Raw genomic sequence first — 26,444 nt, 5'->3', positions numbered from 1 at the left:
GATTATTTTTTACATTACTGTGTGAGAAGCACCACCAAAATCTAAAGTACATCCTTTTCACGTGGCTATTCTTAGGATTCTGAACCAATCCAATTGATTTCTTTGAAGCACTTACATTGGGGTAATATTCCATCACCAATAAATATTCCATCCGGCCGTCTGCAGTGAATCTCTCATCCCCCACGATGAAGCGGGCGATGTTCTCGTGTTCCATCAGTGGAATCCTGTAAATGTTCCTCTCATTGACAAAGTTCTGACGATTGGCAAAAGAAAATACTTTCACAGCAACTGGACGTTCATCTAGGGAGCCTTTGTACACTGCTCCATATCGTCCCCGGCCAATCAGCTGCAAAAAATAGAAATAATTACTTCAAAAAATAATAGATGAAGACAAAACCCAAATTTTCACTCTAAAAGAATTGTATGCCAACTTTTACTCTGATTTATAGTATAAGAGCAGTGAAGATAACGAGTATTTTGTAATGAAAACCAGAATTAGAATGCTTTCATAGAAGCTATTTTGGAGCTGGAAACCTCAGCATGAGCCAACATAGGTTTTACTTAATCAATTTATAGTCTGAATATCCAGTAAATATATCATAAATAATCTATTCAGTACTTTTATATACAGAATCAATAAAGCACATATGTTTTGTTCTGCTACTTCTCTTACTAACTTCTGCCTACTTAAGATTTATAGCTTTTATGTGATTAATTTCATTTCACTCCAGAAAACACAGACATTAAGAGAAACATTTTAGGTTTAGGACAGTTTATAAGCTGTACCTTCCAGGTTAGTAATAACAAAATATGCATTTGTAGTGCAAAATAGATGCCAAAAGAGGTAAACAGATTTTAACAGAAGGAAGTAATTAATTCCTGACTACCTGTGAATCTTTATTCTAGCCCCCACTATGTTAGACAGTCTTCAAGAATGGCCTTTCACATCTCCATGGTAACTGCAGAAGAAAGATGCAATCTCTATACCAAAATGTAGGACCACCTTCAGCAACAGCCCTAATTTCTAAAGCTTAAAAAATTCCAACTACGTGTGAATTTCAGCACCTATTTAAAAAAATTCAGGAAGACTCATACATGAAACTGTAATGATTTCATGAGCCTTTTTTTTAACTTTATTTTAAAAAACTTACAAATGGAAGAGAAAGAGAAAACAGAAGGGATAACAAAAATAATGTTTCTTAAGATGATAAAATTGTCTTACAGGAAAATTTTCAAAGACAAGCTATCATTTAATGGAGTGATTTTCTGTTTCTCAGTCCTTTTACATCACTGGGCTGCAAAGCAGCAGCAAGCCAGTTCAAGGTACAAACCTGGACTGTAATCTACCCACAGAGATGTCAAAAGGCAAGCAACACCCTGTGACTGGGGCTAAGGGGTCAGCTCCTTAGGATACAAGAAGCAGGACAGAAGACACCACAGCAGAACTCTGAACCAACTTTCAGACTTGGAGAAACTCACTGCTCTCTACAAGACTGCATTATCAGTCCAAGTGCTTTCATCTGGGCTTTGCACACTTCTAAAATACACATTGGTAGACTGTAAATTCTGCCTCAAGTACTTTCTTGGTGGCAGAAGACACCTAAGGTTCTTTGCCCATCAGTCTGCTGTCACCATTACAGCAACTCACAATGCATATCTGCAGTCTGCATCTCTGGGTGGGGTTTCTACTGGGAAAAAGAAGAAAAGTACTCTGCAACTCAGTCGTTCTACTAATTTTTTTCCTGGCTAAAAGGTTTAAAAAATTCCATATGTTCCATCGAGCATACCAACTGGAAGCATAACATTTTGCAGTTTTGTGATGATACATCTAACACCAAGCTGAGCAGAAAGTTCTGGCTGGCCTCTAGTTGCCATGGAGCTAGACAGTGCCCCACACAGAAGAATGACTACAATAAATGCACCATTACTGAAATACACTGCCCTATCTGCAGTACATTATCTTTTCTAAGAATGTTAGTAAAGAATTTCAAATTCCTACAGTAGGACACTGTACTAAAAGCAATCAGTGTCAAGCAAAAAAGATGGATCTTTTGATACAATGCTGAAATACAGCACATTCTAATTTCCCCCACTACCTCCCAGTGTTTCTTTTTCTGTTCTCAGGGTAAAACACGATCTAGCTAATAACAACAATATTACTAACAAAATTAGACAAAATGTACCTGCAGCAACCCTTTTTAAATTTTAATTTCTTCTTGAAACTGTGACTTAGTAGAAAACATTACAGGAACACTGATACATTCATTTCTGTAACTATGCCTGGGATATGACCACAAGCATTATATTGAATAAAAATGAAGATTAATAACTGAGTTGAATATTTACCTCTAACAACTTTAGATTATCCAGATCCAGTGAGGGCTCTGATGCTGCTGCCTCCATCATGTTCATACTGTGCAAGCCTTGTTTACGGTCTCCTGGGGAAGAGGGTGAGGAGGAAATCAGCCAGTTTCCTTTCTGGACATGCTCCAAGTGAAAAAAATGCAACTTACCTGGGTCCTGGCAGAATTACATATTTTAGCCAAGGATGTAACAAGTAAAAAGGAGTCCTGTAAAACCTTCTCAAAGTCAGGAAAATGAGCAGTGAAGGTGCTGATAAGCTACAAACTACAGATACCTGCTACACAACTACTTCGATAATTTAAAGTCACTGGCAAAAACTATAAAGCATGTTCACCACCTCACTTAAGCTGTGTTGAGCAGAGGATTTGTGGAAGAAAAATAGGTCCCAAAATGCCAGTTGAGAGAAGCCATAACTCTCTCCAAACTGTTATGGAAGGAACATCACCATAAAATGTCAGTGAGGAGAAAGGGGAGTGGCAATATGTACAAGCATATAACAGGGACTGGGGAGAACAGAAGACCTAAGTATAACTTTAAGCAACAGCCAACTGAACAATTAAAAAAGCAAAGTCAAAAAGGTCATCAATCCCTACCTGCAAGCATCCTGTATCCAAAGAACAGAGCAGCTATCAGAACAGCCAGTACAGACACAGATGCCAGGGCAATAACAATGGTCTCATCTCGATGAAAAGAATGAGAAGAATCTGAAAGCAAACAAGATGAGGACTCTTAAATTGTAAATTTGAAAGAATCAACACCATAAAACACGTATTTGTTATTACAATAATGAAAAGAAAAATATACTCTGGATTGTCAAACATCCCACTAAACTCCTTTTCCTCTCAAAATCTAGGGATGGCAGAAGAGTCAATCAGCTCAACACCAGCCGGGCACACATTCATCGGCAGCTTTTCCCAGTCTGCCCTTGCCCTGTCGCGAGAGGCACTGACAGCAGAAAGTGATTCTTCTTTCTATCTGGCAAAGGTCAGCACAGCCATACAGGGCCAAGTTGATGCAGTGCTCATCTGTTATCTGTGCCTTAATCCAGCTTCCTGGTATGAATCAGGTTTGTCACCTTTACAAGGTTCTTTTGTTTTTCCCAGGACAAAAATCTCACAAGCTTGCAAATTGAGCTGCAAATATGATGAAAATTGAATGTTTCACACCCAAAATTCCTAAAACATTCATAAGTCCACTTACGCAAATATTTCAAAACACTTTGGAGTTTTGATTTGTTTTGTGTCAGTGCTCAGATAATTTTTTGCATAATTCTTACTTATTAATACACAAAAAAGAAGTATCTCCACAATTGGGAGCAGGAAACCTGAAACAAAAATAAAACACTACACAAAATTAAAGAAAACTAGTTTTATTGAGTCTGTTGTAAAATAGCATTTCCCTTTTTGTCAAAATGAGCATCTTGCTTTTCTTGGTTATCACGTTTTATGAGGTTTTTGGTTGGGTTTTTAACTTCCTCAGAGAAAAAAAGATTTCATGAAAACATTTGTTAATGCCTTGAAATGCTTCTCCATGTCAGACTCCAGTCTTAGTTCTTGCAGGCATATAAAAATCCAGCCACTTTAATACAAAAAATTATTAGTGCAGATACTCTTCTGATGTCAGAATCACTGGAATGTGGCGCTACAAGACCTCATTTACTTTGGCTTCAAAACCAAGTTTGGGAACTATGTTTAAACATGTCTTATACACTGCAAAAAGTACTCCTTAAAAGACTGTAATGAGACCTAACTACGCTAAAACCACAAAATATAAAATGCACACAAAACTTAAACATTTAGCTGAATAAACTGGCATATTCACTTTTCTTGAATTGCATTTGAAAGAAATTCAACATGATTCACTATTTCAAATTCCCAGTATGGACAGACACAAGAGAACCAGATAAAAAGGAAAAGCAAATTTAAAAGACAACAACTGTCATTTTTACATAACCATAACAATAAGAGGAAATAATGAAAAGTTGGTAAAGCAGAATGCCTGAGAGAATTTCAGCTGTGACAGAAGTATATGAAAAATCACCTATCAAAACCAACACACAGCTCATATCTGATACACCCTTTAAATAAAAGGGAGCTTGTGATAATCACAATATTATCAAATTTAGATTTGTTCTGTCAAAAGAAATACCATCCCTAATGGTTTTGGTAAAATAACTTTCACTATGAAAATATGTTATTGCCATAGAACATAATGTGGAATATGAGCTGTGACCAGCTCATATGTGGAATATGACCTCAGTATGAGCTCCTCCATAGTGAGGAGATTAAAATACACACATTACAATTGTATTCTAAATTATGAATTTAAAACATAGGCATATATATATATTTTGAAACCCACAACATCATAAAGGAAACTGTTACATCATACAAAGCTATATGAAGCATGACACAAGTGTAAGCAGATGAGTAACTGCTGGCAGGGAAATGGCAGATTTGACTTTCACATTTTTATGAATGGAATTTACATTTTATCGGGTTATCTTTTAAAATACATACTAAATCGGGCAGGTTTTGCATCAGTTCAAGACAGTGGCTAGCATGTACTAAGGAGTAGCAGGTTTTGAAGAGACTGACCCTTTGGTTATAATCCCAGCCGTATTTTCCTTGACTGCACAACTAGAGCGCAGCCATTTGCTACCCTCCCATCACCAAAGAACCAGCAATCACTTCCACCACGGTTTGCCAAATGATATCTGATGCCTGAGTCTGATTGTTCTTCTGTAGTTTTCTGAATAATCAAAGGCTTGACAAAATGCCTCCACCAGAAGGGCCTTCCTCTACCCTGGAATGGGATTCCTGAGCAACAGGCACCTCCACAGCTCTGGCTGCCTTGGCACACTCCCCCCCTTAGAAGCCTGTGAATGGTGACATTCTGCAGGCTGAAGAGACACCAGAAAATCTCAAGATAACATTTTGCTCCCATCAGCAGCAGAGAAAAAGGATTGTTTCTCTCTCCTTCCTTGATGGACAATACCCTTTGGGGGCATTTTCTGTTCAGTGGGTAGCTGTGCAGCCACCAGGTAACCTCACAGACCTTCCTGGCCTTCAAGAGGAAAGAATGTTTTAATTTTTTTTTAAGCAGAGTCATTTCATAGGAGTTTTGTATTGGCTTATCTTGAAATAATTTTCAATTCTTATGAATATTTAAAAATACCACTGACAACATTCCTACAGCCAAATCAGTCCCACAGTGCAAGTTACTACTGTCAGGGTAATGAGGAATATTTATAAATTTAAGAATAAATAAAATTTCTTAGGAAGAGTAAGTGAGCATCTCAATGGAGTGATAACATGCAGCTCAAAACAGCATGAGTGAGTAAAAATGCTGTAGTTGACAGCCAGTCATTCCCTAGCAAAGGCAACTTTACTATCTTTTGCTTGTAAATCTACACTAAAAGGAAAGCACAAAAACCTCACAATGACAAAGGGCTCAGACAGCTCCTTCCCTCCCTCCCCGCCAAAAGAGGGTTCTATCAACCCTCTATCTGTTTTGTAAAACAATAACTTTGGATGTTGTCAGATAATCAATCTTTCTTATACAGAACAAAAAGGATATATCACTTATCACCCCACTTTTAAGATCTTCCAAAACTTAACAGAACTCTTATTAACTCACTAATTTTATTAATCATTCTCTGGATATATTTAATCTTTAGTCTTTTATGTCATACTCACCTTTAAATGCCCAGCTAAGAACCATATAGGACCTCTCAAGACATATGCAGAGGTTCATATTTGCTCTTTTAAATATCTAAGTAAATAATACAAGTTTTTTATATACCTATGCACAAGAGTCATAGTTCTCTTGGTATTATTTGGACATGCATTTTAAGTAACACACCAAAAGACACATCACTCCAGGTCAATAAAATCACTAACACTTAAGCAAGGCACTTTAAAAATAAGGATATAAAAATAATGATTTAAAAATAAAGATGTAAAATGCACACTTATAGAAGTTTCTTTTCATGCTTTCTTCCATGAACTTACAGTCTGGGCCAAAACAACCATGACTCATCATGATTAGGACATTCATTATGAAAGCTATGGTTTGATGCTACATTTTTCTGAACTAAGACTCGGTTGGTCTTCAGCTGTTAACAACCTCCCCCTCAAATCAGTGGACTCTGCTTTTCAAGTTTATTGGTGAGGACCAGACATGTGCCCTACAGCTTCAGTATTTTCTCATCATGTCTTTAAACATGCCTAACAATCACTCAACAATCTCATTTGAAATTCTGGAGTCATTATAATATTTGGGCATTTAGTCACAAATACCAACTGACTTAAAAACACAGTTTTCAAGTCTCAGACTGGGAATGCTGGTATCTCAGTATTATTCCCAACCCAATGTACTGCATAAAAAAAGCAAAATTAAGAGCAGAATTAGCTGCAGACTCTAGAAAAGCCAGTGATTAAGGAGTTGGCTGCTGAGCTAAATTCTATGTACAGCTGAACACAGAAGATCTTGTCAGAGCTCCTCCTGACTTATGTTACTGTAACTGAAAGGAAGGCTGGTGAAGGTACTTGTTTCACTGCTATTTGTGAGGCTTTTATTTCCAACTTCAACTTAGGCTCCCTGATCTACAATAAAATGTGCCACAACAAAAACTAAGGCCAATGGAAACTGCTGTAAGGCCCAAATAACCTTAAAAGCCAATTTCTTATCCCACTTAAAAGGGAAACGGAGCAGTGCTCACAGGTCTACTGACTCTACAAGCAGCAGTGCAGGGATGCCATGTGGAAAACATGTACACATTTCTGTCTTGAGACATTTTGCCAGTAATTCTGATAGTAGTCAGCAGTTTACCAATCCCATCACAAAGAAATATCACAGCAAACAGTGTAGTGGTGTTTTTTTTTTTTTTTTTTTTTTTTTTTTAAATAAAGAAAGAGAAAGAAACAAAGCATAGCTCATTAAAACAGGACAGCCTCCTCCTGGCTGGGGAGCAGCTGGTAACCAACAAACCAGCATTCCCAGAAGTGTCCTGACCTCATCATCAATAAAGGGCTTGTTTTCAGGTTCCAAAAACCCGAGTACAACAGCTCCTGTGTATGGAGAAGGTACACACAAATAATTGGGAATGTATTTCAGAGTGAACCGTGAAGAGAAATGCTTCTAGTATTCAGTTAGAAGTGAGTCATCTGGCTGAACCCAGCCCTGCACTTGGGACACGCCCTGCAGGCACTTCTACCACATTAAGCATTTCTGTCTCTTTTCTCAGGCATTACTACCATAACAGTTTCCATGCACTTATACAATATCTTTGATGAATTAAAGGTTTTTGGATTAAGCTTCCATACTGCCACACATGGAAGATGTCAAACTGCTGCTTTGCTAACCTTCCCCAGGAATGACACAGAATGAAGAATACTGCCAGGGCTGATGGCATCAGGAAGAAGAATGTTTTTTCTTCAAAGTAACTTTTCCACTATAAATATAAGCTTGTAATATTAATTAATGCGAAAGTATTCCAAACTGTACCTAAGCTTGAAAAAACGTTTTATTTCTCTCTAATTTAACTTTCAAAAATTAAAGCCTCTTTTGTAGGCTTCCTGTTTCCATACTTCAAAATCAGCGTTTATCCTATGACCAAAGAATGTTGTGAGAAAGCAGAGAAAAGTGAGACAAAGCCAGGTAACAACAGCTAATGACAAACAAATGAGTCTGTAAACATACAGAACTCCTTCATGGGAGCCAGAAAGGGGATGCACCGTTCTTCTATCTTTTTTTTTTTTTTCCTTCTACAAATACTGGGAGGCCTGCAGACAGGAGGCTGCTCTGGGTAAAGCACCAACTAACCCACCACTACCAACATCACGGCATCAATTCAAGCACCCTTGTCTGTGCTCTTGGAGGTAAAATATTCCAGCCTGGACAATGAACTGTGAGGAACCCAGGCAGAGTTCTTGTATTTCCTACTTCACCATTCAACAATTGCTCCCCCAATACTATTACTGAAATGAGAGGGTATGAAGCAAATGGAATGGGAAATGACAGCTGAAAGCTGTCCAGAAAACTTCTCTCTATCCCTACACCAAAGGTGCTACACCACAGTGGCCAGAGAGCTCCCCGGGACACCAGAGGGGGTCACTATTATGATGAGACATCTTAAGACAGCTGTGAGAAAAGGCACTAAGTGTCAACCAAGTTGAAAAACTAGGAATCCCAAGGGGGAAAATTTGCTTGTGTAATTAAAGGCTGTATCCCAACACAAATACACAAAAGGATATGGCCTTCAAACTGTGCAAGCAATGACATTGTTTCCTTCTAATATTTGAATGTGAAACCTTGGGCTTTGGAATGTTGTTTCAATGCTATATATTTACATGGTAGTGATCATATAATAAAGGACATTTGCACATAAATTTCCACCAGATCTCTATATTGCTGTTAAAGCTTTTCATTCCATTTTCAGAAATCTGCCTGCTCTTCATGTAAATGACTCACAGCTGTGTATCTGCCACACAGTAGTAAATAATTCTAGAAAATATATGTGTGTATTTAAGTTTAGAGAAGCATTATATAAAAACATTTTAGACAAACATACAATTATTCTATATAATCAAAATAAGTTTTAGAAGTAATTACCTATGTTCCCACAGAATTTAAGATCCCAACTGATCTTAAAGCTGATCAGTAAAATATTAACATTTATTTAATTTGCCATGTCACACGTAAGTAGCAACATTAGTCTTGAACAAATAAGGAAAACACCATCCTTTAACCTTCACAGCACAACAGTAACATCTGATTCTTCAAAACAACTACAGCTGTATGGACTCTGATCAAAGTCAGTAAAATTACACAGGGATTCAAAAGATCTGCCTATACAGATCACTTTAAAAAGAAGCAGAGTCTTCACGCCATCCTACAACTATTTCTTTGATGTGATAGATTCAATATGTTCATAGCCAATCTGGTGCAGAAGTTGCTCTTCCATGAAGGAATCTCAGTGATACTGAGGATGAGATCAGAAGGCAGAGGTTCTGCCACCAAAGCAGTGTGAGATGGAAGGCTGCAGCGTGGGGGCAATGTGGCCTTCAGCTGCAGATAACTGCAAATATGCTCTGCAGATCAGAAAGAAGCCTTTCAAGTGTATTTAATTCAATTCGCTTTTAAAGTCACATTTCTTTTCACAGTAGCCCTGCACAATTTTCATGACAGTGATAAGATCTCAGTCCTTTAAAAAAACCACACAATTACCAATCTTTTCCAAGGGCTACAGACCTCAGTTGTAATCTGTTTATCTGTTTTGTCTACACAAAGCTTATATCAAACACGTCCTTGGAATTCTCCACAACTAGTAAAATATGCATCCCTTACTGCATTCAGCCAGCACATGCCAACCAAACCAAAACACCTCATAAGGTCTTTTTCCCTCTCCTCCTTTCTTTCCAACCAAGTGACCACTGCTTCATTCCTGATCCACTGTCCTGCAGCCAGAAAGTACAGCCTTCATCACATTAAAGCAAGTGACAAGAAAGCCTCTGATATAAACACTATGCCAGAACAACCCTAACTATTTTATGTAAATCCTAAATTCATTCAGTGCAGGGAACAAAACATGTAAGAAAAAAAAAGGAAAAAAAAAAAAAAAAAAAAAAAAAAAAAAGAGTAGAGTATTTTAACAATAAAGTATGTTAGTAGCCTTATAGATACCACAGACATAGGTCAGATTCTCATATAATGAAAACAAGAATCTCATCTACATCAATTTAATTAAAAGCATTTAAACCTATATTTTTGGTTAAGTTGGAGCTACAAGGCTGGAATACCTTTAAATTATGGTCTACAGACATCTACAATGAACTCCAGCAGGAGCTGTTCCCAATTTTCTATTAAATCTATCTATAGCTGAGAATGATGAAAGGAAAAAATAGCATTTCCTAACAACTTCTGCTACTGACCTAAGCTTTCATAGGTGCATGTTTTAAAACAACTATTACCCTAATTCTGTTTTAAAACCATGAATAAGAGGTAAGGTTGTGTCTTTCTGCAAGAATTTGACAAATTATTAATAAAATTAAGATCTGTCTCCAAATTTTGTAGTAGGACTATAAAATGTTATCACCACGACCATCTTCAATACTTAAAGCAAAGTTAAGGTAAGGAACCACTGTTTCACATAAAATTTTTGGAGGCACTTGAAGGCACAATGAAGTTTGCAAGATAACGTCTGTGGAAAAGGACAGAGCATGGTGCACATGCAAATGGAAAACACAATGGGAACTGTATTTTTTGTGGGAGATGGTGCAACATTCTTAACAGAATAATCCTGCCAATCCATAACCCTAAGGCAGTTTTCTTTCATAACTGAAAATGGATGTTTTCCCTGGACTTAACAGCAAGTCTCTGGTTTCCAATCTATTGGCTTAGATGAAACAGATAATTTGCACTTGCTTCCCATCATTCCAGTGTTTGAAGAAAAGATTTAAACAGACACCAATATGTTTCCATTTTGCACTCAGCATAATATTTGACTGATTTTAACTTTTAATATAAAATTTTATATACTTATTGTCATAGGGTGCCCTTTATGACACATCTTTTCATATTTTTCTCCACATCAGGGGAGCTAAAATTTTAATGCACTTTTCACATAATTGCATCATTGTATGGAACCTGGACTGTCAGAAAGCACCAGTCTCTCATGAGACTTGCAGTAACATCAAAACCTGGCACTCATGCATCACAGATCCCATCTGCCTCCTCAATGAATGCCTCAAAACATCATATAGCTTGGACTGTAAAATTTATTGCCCATAATGTGCTCTAGAGGAATCCGGCTATAGCTAGAAGTCAGCCATCCGTGGTGGCAGAGTTTCAGTGGGCAGATCTCTCTTCAAAAATCCTCTGCTGGGAAAAATAATTTGGATTTGAGCTTTTGTCTCCAAAAGGAGGACTCCCTTGCTATGCCTGCAGCCAAGCACTCCCAGAGATAGAATCCCTTCAACAGAACGGCCCCTCCTCTGGTGTACTGGCTGCCACCAAGCACCCCATCTGGAGCCAGGCTGGGGCATTCAGATTGGTCTTTTTTGTTCATTCTGAATGCTGAAGGTTGCACTGAAACTCAAAAATGAAGCATGAGTGGTAATGAGTTTGGCAAGAGAGTGGGTTATGAAATCCCTAACTGCTCTTTCCTTGATGGCTAGATACAGAGAGGTGAATTAGCAGCTTGTCACATGTGTGCAGAAGAAATTAATGAGTTCATAAAAACCCAACAAAATTTCTCTTTCTGCCTTTTCTTCTGGGATCTTCAGTATAATTTCTAACACTACCGAATAGAACCTTATAATCACGATGTATGTAAAATCAATAGCAATCCTAATCCAATAACAAAACTAAATTCAGGTTATTATTTCTGAAGTTTCCTACATATTTGATTACTAGAGAGATAAAAGAAGTATCTTGCTTCTATAGTCAAACTGGTTTTGAATACACCTCAGTCTTACCTTTAAGCTAAATGGAAAGCTAATTTGAGCACTTAACAACATACTGGAGAAATCTTCCATATTGAAATAAAAGTCAGAAAAATTATTTTTAATAAAAAAGCTGAAAATAACATTTACATTATCCCCTTACATTCATCTTGGACCAACAGGACTTCCTGCTTATCAAACCAAACTCTAACACCAGCTTTAACATAATGGCACAATTCCAGCCTCTGTAATGTATTGGATCAAAAACTACATGCGCCGCAATGGAAAAAAATGAAAGGCTTCAGAAAGCCTTTTTAAATATATTTGAAGCTATTTTCATTCCAACAGGCTCAATAGCTACATATTCCATGTCTGCAATGTTCCCAGGCACTAAAAATAGAGCCCAAAAAATTACATCAAAACACTGAAATGCCTGTCTTTATATGGGTGAGCTAACAACCAACCCCTCAGATCCTTCAGAAGAAGCAGCTCTGACCCCATGTGCTGCATTTTTCATGTCTTCGAGAGTGCTGGAGCCCAGGAATGCTGCCTACCAGTCAGTCACACTCCCTTCCCCGTACAGAAACCAGGCCCCCGTGCCAGCCGTTTCCTGGTGGGAAGGCGAGGCAAGCCCAGGTGTGGGATGTGGGCCTGTCCCTGAAGGCTGTGCCGGGCACACCTGAGGGTGTGGTGCTGCCTCTGCTCACAGCCAGGGCACAGCGCTGCTCCTGCGGGGGCAGCAATGCACAGCGCTCCTGTCCTGCCAGGAGGGCCACACACCCCTCTGACTTTCAGGAATAGGTTTTTCTTCTTGCCAACCTTAGCAACAGGCAATGAAGAATGAAATGATTTTAAAGGTCATGACTGTACTGGGTGTTTATTCCAAAACATTTCCCTAAGCATGCAATGAAATCTGAATTATAGCACAATTTTGGACAGCCAACCTGTTTCAAGCAGAAGCCCAAGATCAATACAAACAGGGTAAGAATGAGTTCAAACCTTTCATTACACGTTTGGTTTATGTCCTAGTATTTCAGATGTAATACCCTAAATCAGCTTAATATTGTAATCCTCAAGTGTAATCCTCAAGTGTAGCAAGTATTTTAGTACTAAAACTTAAGTTTCCCTACTCTCTTTAATTCAAGAACATATTTCTATACTTCTAGTACAACTCTGTATAGTGTACATTCTTGTATATAACAGGTTTTGTGATTTTAAATTTGAAGGCCTATACTACAGAGTTGTGAGTTAAACCTGGCTGATATTTTAGAAACATTCAGAGTTAGTAAAAGATTGTGTTTGTCTGGCTAATGCAAATTCAGACAATGCCTGCAGTATTCCAAAAGGTACACATGTGCTCTAGCTTTTGCTGTCATGGTTTAGAAGGAGAGAGTAACATGAATGTACATGTCCCATTTTCTCATTAATCTTCCCTACTCTTTTATTTTCACCAATCATCATCTCTACATGGCCATATAATTTCTAACTTTAGCAAATGCTTTTTCTAGGACTTCAAAAATATTTTAGGTCTTCTGTAATTTTAAGATGAAAATGACTACATTTCTCTATGCTCTAATATCATATTGGTTGGTCTTACCAGGTATTTCCCAGATGAAATGTTTATTAGGAGGAACTGAGTGATGAAGCAGAAAGTTGGGACCACACAGAACTCCCCCTCCTATCTCACTCCAGGGGCCTGAGGAATGCAGTGAGCAGCATCTCCCCTTCTCTTCCTCAGGACTGTCAGCAGTCTCACTCAGTCTGCATCAGTGTCTCAGTCTCACTCCTGCTCCTCACTTGGTCCCATCCAGCAGAGGCCATCACTGAGGACACTGCTCACCCCTGTGTCCATGCCAGTGAGCAGAGAAGGGCAGTGGAGCAGCTGAACCTCTCCTGGTTCCTGCTGAAAGCCACCTCTCCTTCCCAGTTGAGAGGCCTTAGCAAGGGCTATTTCCCTCTAATGTCCTTGCTTAAATGGAGATTCAGATGGTTTCTGGGCAGGAAGAACCTCTCTCTCAAAGATACTTCACAGATAGGAGATGCAGCTATTTGGGGACACTCTCAAGCAGAAGGAAATAAAGGACAGAACAGGCTGTGGGAACCTGACAAAGGCTGTGAGGAGGAGAGGCAGCAGCAGGGCCAGCACTCGGCTGGGCAGGGGCTGACACAGTGAGAGGCCCAGAGAGGAGAAAGGCTCTAACCTCCCGAGGACCCCAGCAAAATCAATAGTCTCCTGTGACACACAGCTTCTGTTTCCAAGGCACCAGCTGGAGTGACCTTCTTCAAACAGAAAACTGCATCTTGTATGAGGGCACACAAGTGCACGTTAGGTAGGTGTAAATGCATTTTCTTTTCCTAAAGGAAAGAAAAAATTTCCAGAACTTGAAATACAAAACAAAGAGAAACTCAGATTGTGTTTCTGGCTCTGACACAGAACAGCCTGATCTTAGGTAGGTTACTTTGCTTCTTAGTGCTTTATGTTAGCTAGTTATATAATGGGAAAACAGTACCTCCCCTAACTTCAAAGGTTATTCTGATTACTTTAAAATAGCATGAAGATGAAAAAGGCAATAATGATAAATAGTAATCCTTAGTTTGCACTTATGCAAAATCCCTGTACAGATCTAAGTACTTGATTTCAGATGAAATACAGACACCGTTTGATGTTCAGCTCTTGCAGCAGCAGTGCCAGCTCAGGCATCCCTTGCCTCCTACTCCCAGGTGCTGCTCCAGCCCGGCGGTGCTGTGCTACAACCACGGCTGAGCTGAGCTGGGAGCGGGCTGTGGAAGCCAACGGGGACACCATGGGAGGGGAGGAAGGACCATATCTAAGGCAACATCCTTGCCAAAATAAATATACATCAATCAAGTACAAAGGCTGGCATCAAAGCTATCAATTCGTGTTACAGTTGACTTCACTTGTATAACATGTTCTGTCTGCCCTACAGTAACAAACTTGTTTCAAACCAGGAATAAATATTTCAACACAAATCTGAATAGGTCATGAGGAGACATTTCATAATCCTATGGAAATTACTTGCAAACGATGTTGGAATCTGCATGATTACTAGATGAATTTCACAGACTGAATAAAACATATTGAATGATATGGCTTCTGTAGCTCTTCTACTTTAAACATATTTTCCATGTAATAAAAACTTCCTTAAATCAATCCCTGAACCGGTCACAATCCTGAGTATTGGTTTCAGCTGTTTTCATGATTCTGTACAATTAAACTGCAAGTCTAAAACGGGTATCTTCACAAGACACTTACTTACACAGATACTGTAGCAATTAGAATGGAAAAAGGAGCCTTTAAAAAAAATGAATATAAAGAAGTCTTCTGTCAATCTAATTTACTCAAATCCTGACCGTACCATGAAATCCTATTAAATGAAAGGCAAAAACCTCAAGTTTCATTAAGCAAGTAGAAATCTTTTTTTGCAAAACAAAAAAACCAAGACTAAACTTGAGACAGACTCCTTTCTGACAGGTGTTCCCACTTTAACATATCACAAAATATATGCAGTCACAAGGCAAGGTTTTCAAACGGTTCTTCTGGTTTCCAACTGGCCACCATCAAAGCATTTCTATAATTCATTGAAGACACTTTTAACACATCCTTGCTTGGTCACTCAAAATTTAAGACATCCTCAATCGCTAGTCCAGATTTAGGAATATGCAACTGTATAAGCTTCATCAAAGTGACAACACATAACCAGTATAAAAATGAGGATTTATGATTGCAAATCAACTTCATGCTTTCAGCCTTAACTACAGTTTCGTAGTTGGAGGGTTTTTTCCTTGCTTATTCCTTCTAACAACTCACGGGTAATCACACCAGGCCTCTGAGCAGATATTGTCCTATTACTGTTTTAGACAAGAGTTCTGGTTCCCAATCTATCCTTTAAAAAAGGAAATTCATGTGTTTTGTGAGCTCCATGATGCTTACACAACACACTTTCTCTTTTTCTTTCTAAACTGCCATTTCCTGAAAGGTTTCAACACCTCTAAAGGTCTGTCAGGAGCCCAGTTCACTACAAAAACATATGAAGTTGTCAGGTCCTTGACCACATTTCTACTAAACAATCAAAACACAGTTCCATTACAGGTGTAAGCTGATAGCATTTGCCAAGAACATATTTGCTTCTCAGAAAAACCTGTACCTACCTGATAACTGTTTCATTCCATAACCACCCAGAAAGAACATAAAAGCCTGCCTTCCAATCTCATTTCAAGGGCTCTATCATAACACAGGCTGGCATTGTGCCAGGAGCACTTTTGGGAATAAGACATAACCCATTACAACGATTACAAAGACATTAAGGCAGTGGAGGAAGTTCATGTCATGCTTCTGGCATCAGATGTGCTAGGCTACTCATAAGGTTTGGCTTAAGTACTATACATGCCTAAAAAGTGCTAATTTCAATTCTTATACAGGTAGAAAAAACTAGAAAAAGCTCTACATTTACCTGTTTATGTCCACCTACCAACTCACTCAAACTCACATGTAAGTGTATAGGCATAAAATGAACAAGTCCTTGATGAACACTTAGGTGACACGTGATCTCAGAAATACTTAGTGCTGTGCTCCTTATACAAGAGGAAACTTCTGTTCCACAGCGATCATGGCACAGTGACCATACAGCCACTGTCTTCTTAAATGTAGGACTGTGCTCACCTGCACTCCCTACTCTGAATAGTCGACTACAGCTCACAATATTACACACCAGCTCAGTGTAGGATCAAACTCAGCAGAGTTGAGAGAACCTGTTCAGATTGATATCTTTAGTACCTTATTTCACTTGGTGTACTCTGGAATATCTAGTGAAATCAAGGACTCACTTTGCTTCAGTTTATGAGTTTTTCCCTCCATTAGCAATATTTAATTATTATTGTCTTCATCACAGGGTATCTAACACTCCAAGACTATTATGAAAATTTTTCCCACAAAAGAGCTTGATGTTTTCAGTTTTAATTGAAATAATAAAAACAAAACTAAACCCCAAAAAAAGAAAAGAAAAAAAGAGCACCCCCCCAAAAAACCCAAACCAACTAACCTTCCTGAAAATAACATTTCACTGTAGAAAAAAAGGAAAAGTAATGTTAGCACATCTGAGCTATACACTGAAATCTCAATTTAGTTTCAAATCTTTTCCTTGATGTACTCCCTCCCACTGCCCTTACTCACTAACTATTCTCTTAGTGCCAGACAGAAGTCTCCTATTTAACCCTCCAAAGCTGGGCAGGGGCAGCCCACACCTCCCTTGGCTCTGCCTCCCTGTGCCAGCCCGGGCAGGGCCTGGGGACAGCCGTGCCTGGCACAGCACCCAGAGGTGTGTGATGCTCCTGGGGCTGCAGGCTGGACTTGCTTCACCCACACACAGTTCTGGTTTGCTCCAAAGATGCTGGGAATGGCTCTGCAGCTGGGAGTGTCTCGTGCAGGGGTGAGCAGTGCTCTGCTCACCCAAACCCACAGTGGGGGGCATGGCCCAGCCTCACCTGCAGGTAACAAGTGCAGGATCAGTCTGCTGACAGTGCTGATAAAGGCAGAGAAACTCAAGTTACTCCGCAGACTCATTAAAAAAACTCCTCAAAAAAGTTAAAATATTTTCTAAATGTTCATCTGCCACTGATTTCTCTGGCTTTCCATGCCTTAATTTGCAGTAAGTTTTCACCAAGTTCTCTCTTCTTTCCCACAGCACTGTGGAACAGCAGTGTCTGGAATCCAAAGGAAGAACACTGCTCAGTGCAATTCACCGTGGCTCAGCATCATCCATTTTACCTTAGTCACTGCAATTATATCCTCAGAGAACAGAAATGGAGAAAAACAGAACCACAGTTCGAATATAACCAATTTGTATTTGCTGCAGCTTGAATGTCTACCCTGTCAGGAGTTCATGTTGGTGTGAATGTGGGTATTTCCTCCATGCTTGGGGGTTATTTTGTCTGGTTTTTCTATCGGGGAGGAGGGGGTGGATTTGGCTTTTGCTTCTTTTTGAAGTTTTTATTTGTGCATCATTTTGGTTTTAGGTTTTTTTTAAAGAATAAAACCCCCCAGGTTTTACTCTTTACAAAGGAATACCTACATAAAAACTGTGCTTCTGTTTTATAACACTAGTACTAATTTTCTGGGGTTTAAAGTGTTATTTCTACATGCATAACTACTTTTAGAGCAGGTTAATGTTTTAATAGGAGAAACAGAACTACAGCCAAGCAAAGATGATTGCAGTCACTCCATATATAGTTGCTCCAGGTGTCTAGAGCACATGGCAGTGTATTCCTTCAGACAGACACATCCAGTTTGTGAACAAATTGATAGACAGGGCACTGAACTACAACTCAAAGATAAAAAGAAATACTTTTATTAGGCACAGGGGGGAAAAAATCACTTCCACTGCCACAGCTCCAACACCTGTATTTCCCTTTCTAGCATTATGAAAGTGAGAAGTGTTTTCACACAGGATGCAAGGATACCTTACACCCTTGCTCAGACTATATATAGTTTTAAGTCAATATGAATGTCTGAAACAAGGAATTTTTTGCTACTCTCAAAAAATACTTACAAGCCTGCAAGCAGATTCTAAATGAGCCTCATGTCACCAGTCCAAGGGAAGGCAAAGATCCAGGCCAAAGTCAAAAGCTGTATAATGTCATTCACAGGTACTCCAGAAATTTTAAGAAATGATAATGTCAAGAAACGTCTATGTAGTATTTTGATTAAACATTCCACCTCACTGGAATCTTCAAAGGAATTTAAAAGAGCTGGATCATAAACTCCTATCTCACTGCCACTTGATAATAATGTCTTAGAAAAAGAAGTCCTTCCTGGGATGTCTCAGAAAATTAGAAATCTTTCTTCTACAAAATAAAAGAAAAAAGCTGAAGCACAAAAAAAACCAAAAAACCCCAAACAAACAAACAAAAAAAAGGCGCTAAGGTAATAAAAAATCTTTACACTTCCCTCTTTCAGTACATTCCTTGCCCTTAAAAACTGAATTCCTAACTTCTTCTCCCCAGACATATCTATACAGCAAATGTTTTTCCATTAATTGATTCTGTATGGAAGTATTCTGCACAAATAAACTGAAGTAGAGTGGAAAAGTTATATTTTAAGGCTAATTAATATATCGTTTGTTTCAAATAAAGAAATATGTTACAGAATAAAACATCTTAGTATCCCAAAAATAAAACACTGATAAAATAAACCAGGACTTTTGTGAAAGAAATGTATGGACTGTCTAAATAAATCTGATGTTTGGTTTTTCAAAAGATCAATACCTATTCTGATATTGAAAACGTGGAAGCTAAAAAACAACAAGAGAAGTCTGCAGACCTCTAACAGCTGAGATGAAAAATCAGATCTCCTACCAGAAAATTCAGTCCTAATGAGAATTGCAAAGAGGGAAAAAAGGTCTCTGTCACACATAAAAATAGACACAACACTTGGTGTACCAACTCTAATGCTCATGTATTAGTGTCCATAGCAACACCTCACCATTCATTTGATTTATTAAATACAAACCAGTAAAAATAATAATAGTGAATGTTATACATCAACAACAGCTAATTCAATATATAAGGAAGGAAGGAACATTCTCAAATCTATCACAGAAAGAAAACAAAACTGCAGCATGATTAAGAACAGTAAGACCACAAAATACCAAGATAAAATCAAAGGAGACAAAGAAATACTCAGGATGGGTATACAAAAGCAGTTATGGATTAAGGAACTCTATTCTTTAACTTCATTTATGTATCCTTATAATTTTTTCAGAAACTCACCACACCCTAGTCTAACCTATTAGCCAGAGCAAGCTTTCTTCATTATACAACCAACACAAATGTGAACAGACTTCTGGCATCAACCTGAATCCCTGTTTAAGTACAATTACATTCACAGGAATCTTCACCAAGATTTTAGTGAATATACTCCATCACCTTCCATTTGGACAGCAACAATAGGAGTTATTCCATCTTGAAAACTACAGCTTTGGAAAAACCTGCAATTTGTGTACATTCAGGGGTAACAGGACCAGGAGCACACTGATGCAATGCTCCCTGGGCTGTACTGGCTCCCCTGGATGCTCTATGAACTCTGCTTTTCAAGCACGTGAGTTCTGTTAGCCAAAAAGCCAAAACATCATCTCAGGCAACTTCAAAACAACCCTGACATTTCAGTTTTTCAGAAATAATGGAGATATCTACAGCCACGATGACAGATGTCAGGAGCTAGATGCCCAGTTACAAAACTTTAAATTCAGAATTCCAGAGCTAGTCACAAGTTCACAATCCAAACACTTGAGGCACTTAGCTGAATTTGCCATTCACTCTTTTAGTAGGAAGGACATGAGCTTTTCCTTGTAAGGAGAATGAATTTAAAACATTGATCCCCAATATCCATCCACATACAAAGATTTTGTCTGATGTGATGAAAGGATGAAGGGAAAGAGACAATCCACAGCTTCTTATCCAGCATAGCTCCCAACCCTTTTTATACTCCTGACAGAAGATGTTCCACCAGCACAGCTGTGAAAGAAATCGAATCACACAAAGAAGAGTCACTTAGTGCATATATACAAAGATGCACAGACAGTCTCAGGTTCAGGCCTTGGCTGCAGCACCTGCAAGCCAGATCCCAGCTGGCACAGGGCTGCCTGCAGCCTCAGCTCCCTGGTTTGGGGGCAATGCTGCCATCTCCACTCAGCCTGCTCTGTACCAGCCTCTGCTCCACAGGAGCCACCTGGCAGCTAACCTACATAATTCCAGCTCTTTTGTCTAAAAGTAATTCAAGTGTCCTTAGAAACAACATCACACTGTTAACCAAATGTTTTATTTACCTACAGCTCCTAGGACTATAGATTGATTAGTGTTTTACCTCCAGATAGCACCCTCTCTGATGATATGCTGAATGCTTTATCACAAGGAAAGGAGAAAGGAGCCAGAAATCAATTTTAAGTAATGTATTGGATTTTCTGGATCACATTTTTTTTTCAGATAAAGGAAAAAATTTATCAAAAACTGCTCAATAAGGAAACATAATTAATGACCAGCTTTGAAGGGCCAACCTATTTTAAGTGTCTGTCTGGACTTTCAGTCTCCTCTGAGCCATTATACTGATCTATAGCTGCAACTCAGGTAAGACTGCAAAGCAGCTGGGCTAACAGGCTATTCTAAGAGTAAGTCAAATGCCAAGAACCTAAAGCTTTCTTTATAAATTGTATCAAACTCAAAATCCTGAGAGGGAATCAGATTTTTGTCAGCAAACTAGCACACAGGACAGAAACAAGCAAGGTTTACTGAAAATGTCTAACTAAGGAGAAAGAAAAAGACATGAAAGGTTTTCCATGATCTAAACACTATTCTACACAGATGAGCCTAATAGCACTGAAGAGCAAATAACCCAGTATTTATAAGTGATCTTCTGTTTTGCACTTAACAGCTCCAGTCCCAAGTCTGCCTCTTACTATGCCAGCAGTGTGAGGACAAAGACTATTACTGTGCTGGGCATAGGCTAGGAATTTATTAGTAGTAGCTGGCAGCACCTAGCAGTGCTTCATAACCAAACTTCACAGAGCTCTTGCACCTTCTAATCTTAACTCCATTCACTGCAAAATTGTTCAAGAAAACCAGAGGAGAGCCATGCTAAAAATCCTGAGGAATGCTCTGTGGGTAACACGGCAGGAGGACAAAGGGGGTTACGGGAAACAGCGTTCTCAGCAAGCCCAGCAGCTCCAGGCTGCCCAGGGACACACAGCTGCAGCCTTTTGAAGCTAATGCCCTCTGTCAGGAGCTGCAGCCGCCCAGCAGCCTGTGCACAGCCATTTCTGCCATTCCAGCTCAGTGCAAGGAGCCTTTAGCATGACAAGATGGGGAAAGCAGGAGATCAACATCACCAATGTGAAAATAAACATTTGAAAAAGCACAGGGACATAGACAAGCAGAACGACCACAAAACATAAACAGTGTTTCCATTTTGCTTGGCAGTGACTTCAATGTACACTATCTTGACTAATTCAGTCAGTATACTTTGTTGAGTACAGTTACCTAAGCAAAACAAAACAAAAAAATTCACAAGTCTTTAAAGGAGAAATGCTTCCAAAGAGGTGTGGTCTTAACTCCCACTGAAATGTTAGAATTTACAGCACCCAGCCTTAAAGTATTTGAGGAATAGTTACTGAAGCCTATCACCATCAGAAAGCCTGTTGATCTATTGTGTCACCCAAAAGCGCACTGCTAAACCAACCTGCCTTCCAGAGATCTTCTACCTATTTCTCAAATTATCTGTATTAAGTAGCAGTGTAGGGTTTGTTTAGAATAATGATGATATTGCATACATATATTACACTACATATTGCAGCATGTGAATAAAGACATAAAAAGTAGAGCAACGTTGTTTATTCTCCACTTTGCCTTGAGATGAGGCAAAACAATTCCTTATCTGCTACCTTTATTATTTACAGTCCAGCTTTCCACTAATGCATTCTGAAAGAGTATCACTCTTAGGAGCCTTATCTACCTTTACCTTGTGTCTCTAAGGCATTCACAATAAAGCCCCAACGCACACTGTCACAGAAGATATCAGCCAATGATGACATTGAATGCATTATACAACAACACAAAAGTCTGACAGTACTCAGCATTCCCAGTAAATGGAAACAGTATCTTTACTATATTTGTATTACCCAAAGATATTTGCAGATCTTTAAACTCTTAGAAGTGCATAAAACATAAGCAAGTAATTTCCAGCTGAGATGCAAATTGGTGCCTCAGGAACTGCACGATACAAGACTGTGAATCACTTATTTAGAGATATTGGTTAACTTAAAATGCACATTTTCACTATTATTGAAGGTGGCAAAACCAGTGATTACATTACAAAAAATTTGTGTTTCCTTTCTTAAAGTTAGATCTAAAATGTGAATAAGATGGTCACTGTGGAGTACTAGAAACAAGCAGGCTACTTCAAGGATGACAAAGATGCAGAACAGACAATTGCATCAAATGAATAAGCTAAAAGTTACACTCACATGTACTTGAGGAATTGCAGTCTCAAAGGACTCAAGAAAAATATGTTTAGCCCCCTAAAACAAAGTGCAAATATACCTCTAGCACTTCACAAACACATTATATCGCAACGTTAAGATACAGAAAAAAATGCCACCTTGCATCAAAAAAGCACCCTTTTTAGATTCCAGCATATTTTTAAGAGAACTTTGTGAAGATCCTTGCTCTCGGCCCTCCAGGTCACAATACACTACTAATTCCTGCATTACCTTTCTTATCAAGTGTGCTCCAACAGGAGTCTGACAAAGCAACAAGGAATGTACTTGTAAAAGGAAAAAAAAAAAAAAAAAAAAAAAAAAAAAAAAAAAAAAAAAAAAAAAAAAAAAAATAGGGTTTGGGTTTTGGGTTATTGGTGTGTTTGTAAAAATAATATTTTAAATGCTTCTGCTTTTTCAAACAAACATATTTACTCTTTTAACATGGTTTTAAGCATTTTGTGGGTTTGGTGCATAGCAGAAATTTAAAAACATTTCCAAAACATTTCAATGTCAGTGCATGTAAAACACTTCCATTTCATCTTCCTGATTAAATGTTTCTGTAAGAGAAGAAATTTACACATACAGTTTTCTGCCTAAGGAGGTTTCGCCTTCCCAGCTAACATTTCATATGCAAGACTCCAATTTCACATCAAAGCTTTACTTTTAAATTCAGTAAAGATTCGAATTTAATCTCAGGAGACTATGATGTCTTAGAAGTTAAAACAGTAAGTGCTGCTACCAACAATCTTTAAGAGATTCTGCTTTTGATAGATTCAGTTTTAATGGGAAACTGAAGTTACTCGACAAGCATTACTAGTTATCTTGAGAGACCTGCAAAACGTTCTACTGGTTCTACAGAAGTTAAGGCTTTCACTTGAATTTCTAAATAACCTTCTACTGCAATTGCTTTAATACTGTGATTCCTGCAATAACTTTCACTTCTACTTTTTCTCCCCTACACTAATCCACACCACCATCACTTTTCCCTCAGTTGCAATGACACAAGACACAGCCTTAATTAGCACACGTTTTGGAAATCTTATCACTCAGCATTTGCAGCAATGTGTACCCAGTGTCACAGCCCCCTCCGCAGTTAATTAACTTCCTGTAACGAAATAAACATCAATAAACGCCCCACTAAGCACTAAATTTCAGACAGAAAGGCAACTGAAGCTCCAGGAAAATACATATTTGTCAACAGCTGACTAAAAATACAAATATTTCATAATGAAGCCAGTATAGTGAAGAATTGTTTAAAAAAAAGCTCTACATTTCATTTCCCCCCTCTATCAGCAGCTCCACATACAATCTCTTTTAAAAGAGACACACACTAAGAAATCTCCGTGCACATTCACCTGGATCTCCTTCAGCAGTTCAGCATCTTCATTTGCTACTAAATGCTTTAGAGTTGCACTCTAAAGCAACTTCCTCAGAGGCATACTATCGTCCTCTTGCATCAAATGTTTAGCTGTCTCAGAGTAAACTACTTTTTTTAGGAGATATTAAAGTCCTTAATTACTGTCTTAGTATTTCCCCCCCTGCCTCATAACATAGTGAAGGTACATTATTAACATAGAATGCCTTGTCTCTTCACTGAAGGTGCCTGACTGACTCCCAGTCATTTCAAGGGTACAAGTTTTAATCCTCGTGTAAATCACTCCCACCTTCATCTTTTAAAACCTGAGATCTGCCACCTTGTAAAGGTTTATAATTTCCTCTTTACATCTAAATCACCTGAAAACAAAAAGAATAATGCATGTGAAGGAAAAAGCTGATTTACAGAGTGGTTTTTTAGATCAGGCAGATCAGAAACTGAAGACCAGCTCAAACATCAGCTACAAACACAGCTGATCAGATGCTGCAACCCAGCTGAAGTAAATGCATTTCAATTATAAATTAATATCAGATGCTGTTCTTCAGAAAAAGCAGTTCAAGACAACTGAGAGTGAGCAGGGTTACAGCTTTCCAAAATTAGCCTGAATGATCTAATTCAGCTTCAGTGGGAGTTAAGATTGGGCCATGTGCCCACAGCTACACGAGTCTAACTGCTGCCTCTCAAAACCAATAGTTACATGGAAACTTTACTACCATAATTAACCTCTCCCAGCCACATACATTAGTAATTACTTCTTTTTCTTTAATGGTAGCTTTTGTCAAAGTTTCCACACAATTCCATGAGCACTTCAAGTCAGACTTTTACATACCTATTTTATATACACAGCAAGAAGGCTGGCAAAGAGAGGCAAGAATATTACACTGGAAAGATAAGCCTGTTATCAGTGTTTCAGAGTTCCTTGTCTGTGTGAGGTGGTCTCTTTCTATCCACAACTCAGTGCTCTTATTCAAGAAGTTTCCTAAATCCTCTAAAAATTGCAGCCACCATTTGCTGTCAGGAGATGAAAACCCTGCATAATTTTCAACCACATGTACCAGTAACTGCTCAACTGTTGCTGCCAGGGATTTTTTCCATATATCACACAAATACAACACCTATAATAGAAAAATACATTCGTAACACTCAGTTACTGCTACATTAATTTATTTGCAGCACCAGGAAGCAGCCTTGAGGGAAAAAAATAATTAAAAATTGCTCTTTCATCTTGATGTTATTTTAACATGAATGTTTCATTATAGCAATATATCTATGACCAACAAGGGAGATCATTTAAGTCTTTAGCTACATAATTTCTATTTAACTGGCTATTATGAATGACTGAGGAACTAATGAATTTGTCTTCAAAACAGTCTCAGAATTTAGGAAGCATTCTGTAGTCACAAAAGGCAGATATTTAGCAAGTCAAAATTAAATATTTGACAAAGCCAACAAAGTAAACACACCTCAAAACACTGACCCTTCAACCCATAGTTGGCCCTTTTTAGATAGGGTTAAAGGGTATATGAGTATACTAACTGAAGTTCAGACAGAATATTTTTAGTCTATTTTTTGTGAACTTATGAGATGGAAGAACAGTGAATCTATCCATGAGTGATCTACCACAGAAGACAAAAGCATACCTTTCCCCAAAAGCGCAAATTAAAGATAGGGATGAGTGGTAGTTTCTGAACTTCTGCATTTGAGTAGCTCCAAACTCCACAGCCAAATCTTGAAATCAGAAGTAAACACCATTCTCCAACCACTACTTCTCCTGGCATCAGGAAACAGTTATCTTAATCTCTGCCTTTTTAATACCTCCAGACTGTGGGTTCTAGACTCTCACCCATTCTACAGCATTTGCAAAATTCTAGCTGGAGGGATTAGCAACCAACAGCTATTCAAATCTGCCTGGATTATCTTTTAAGATAGAAGAGATGAATATTATGACTACTCAGATGTATGAATGCTTTAAATTACCAGCTGCACATTAAGAAGCAGTAAGGATTAAACTTCAGGCTTCAAGAACCTGCTTGTCCTCAATCTTATTTTTCATTTTTATAAATGTTTTGTTACAAGACATGTTGGATTACATGTATTTGTTCCCTCATCAAACATGAATTTTTTTTAAAAGCAAGTTGTTCTGTTCTACACAGATACAGTTGTGAGATAAATGTTTTGACATCCTAAAAACATTGACATTATCTCAAATATTAC

At 38.3% G+C, this 26,444-nt stretch overlaps 1 protein-coding gene across 2 annotated transcripts in view; it reads right to left on the bottom strand.

The window, feature by feature from the left end:
* The window catches only part of BMPR2 (bone morphogenetic protein receptor type 2), a 105,990-nt gene that overhangs the window by 23,058 nt on the left and 56,488 nt on the right, over window positions 1-26,444 (bottom strand). For both annotated transcript variants that reach the window (XM_083865466.1, XM_083865467.1), the window contains exons 4-6: window positions 2,958-3,068; window positions 2,347-2,438; window positions 116-346 (exon numbers count right to left, since the gene is read on the bottom strand). In XM_083865466.1, the coding sequence (XP_083721592.1) occupies window positions 116-346; window positions 2,347-2,438; window positions 2,958-3,068 (434 nt within the window). The remainder of the gene's footprint in view (window positions 1-115; window positions 347-2,346; window positions 2,439-2,957; window positions 3,069-26,444) is intronic.

Source organism: Zosterops lateralis, assembly GCF_965231275.1.
Source record: "Zosterops lateralis genome assembly, chromosome: 7".
NCBI classification, from domain to species: Eukaryota; Metazoa; Chordata; class Aves; order Passeriformes; family Zosteropidae; genus Zosterops; species Zosterops lateralis.
Note: the sequence above shows the minus strand (reverse complement) of the source record. Positions and strands in the feature narration are given on the sequence as shown.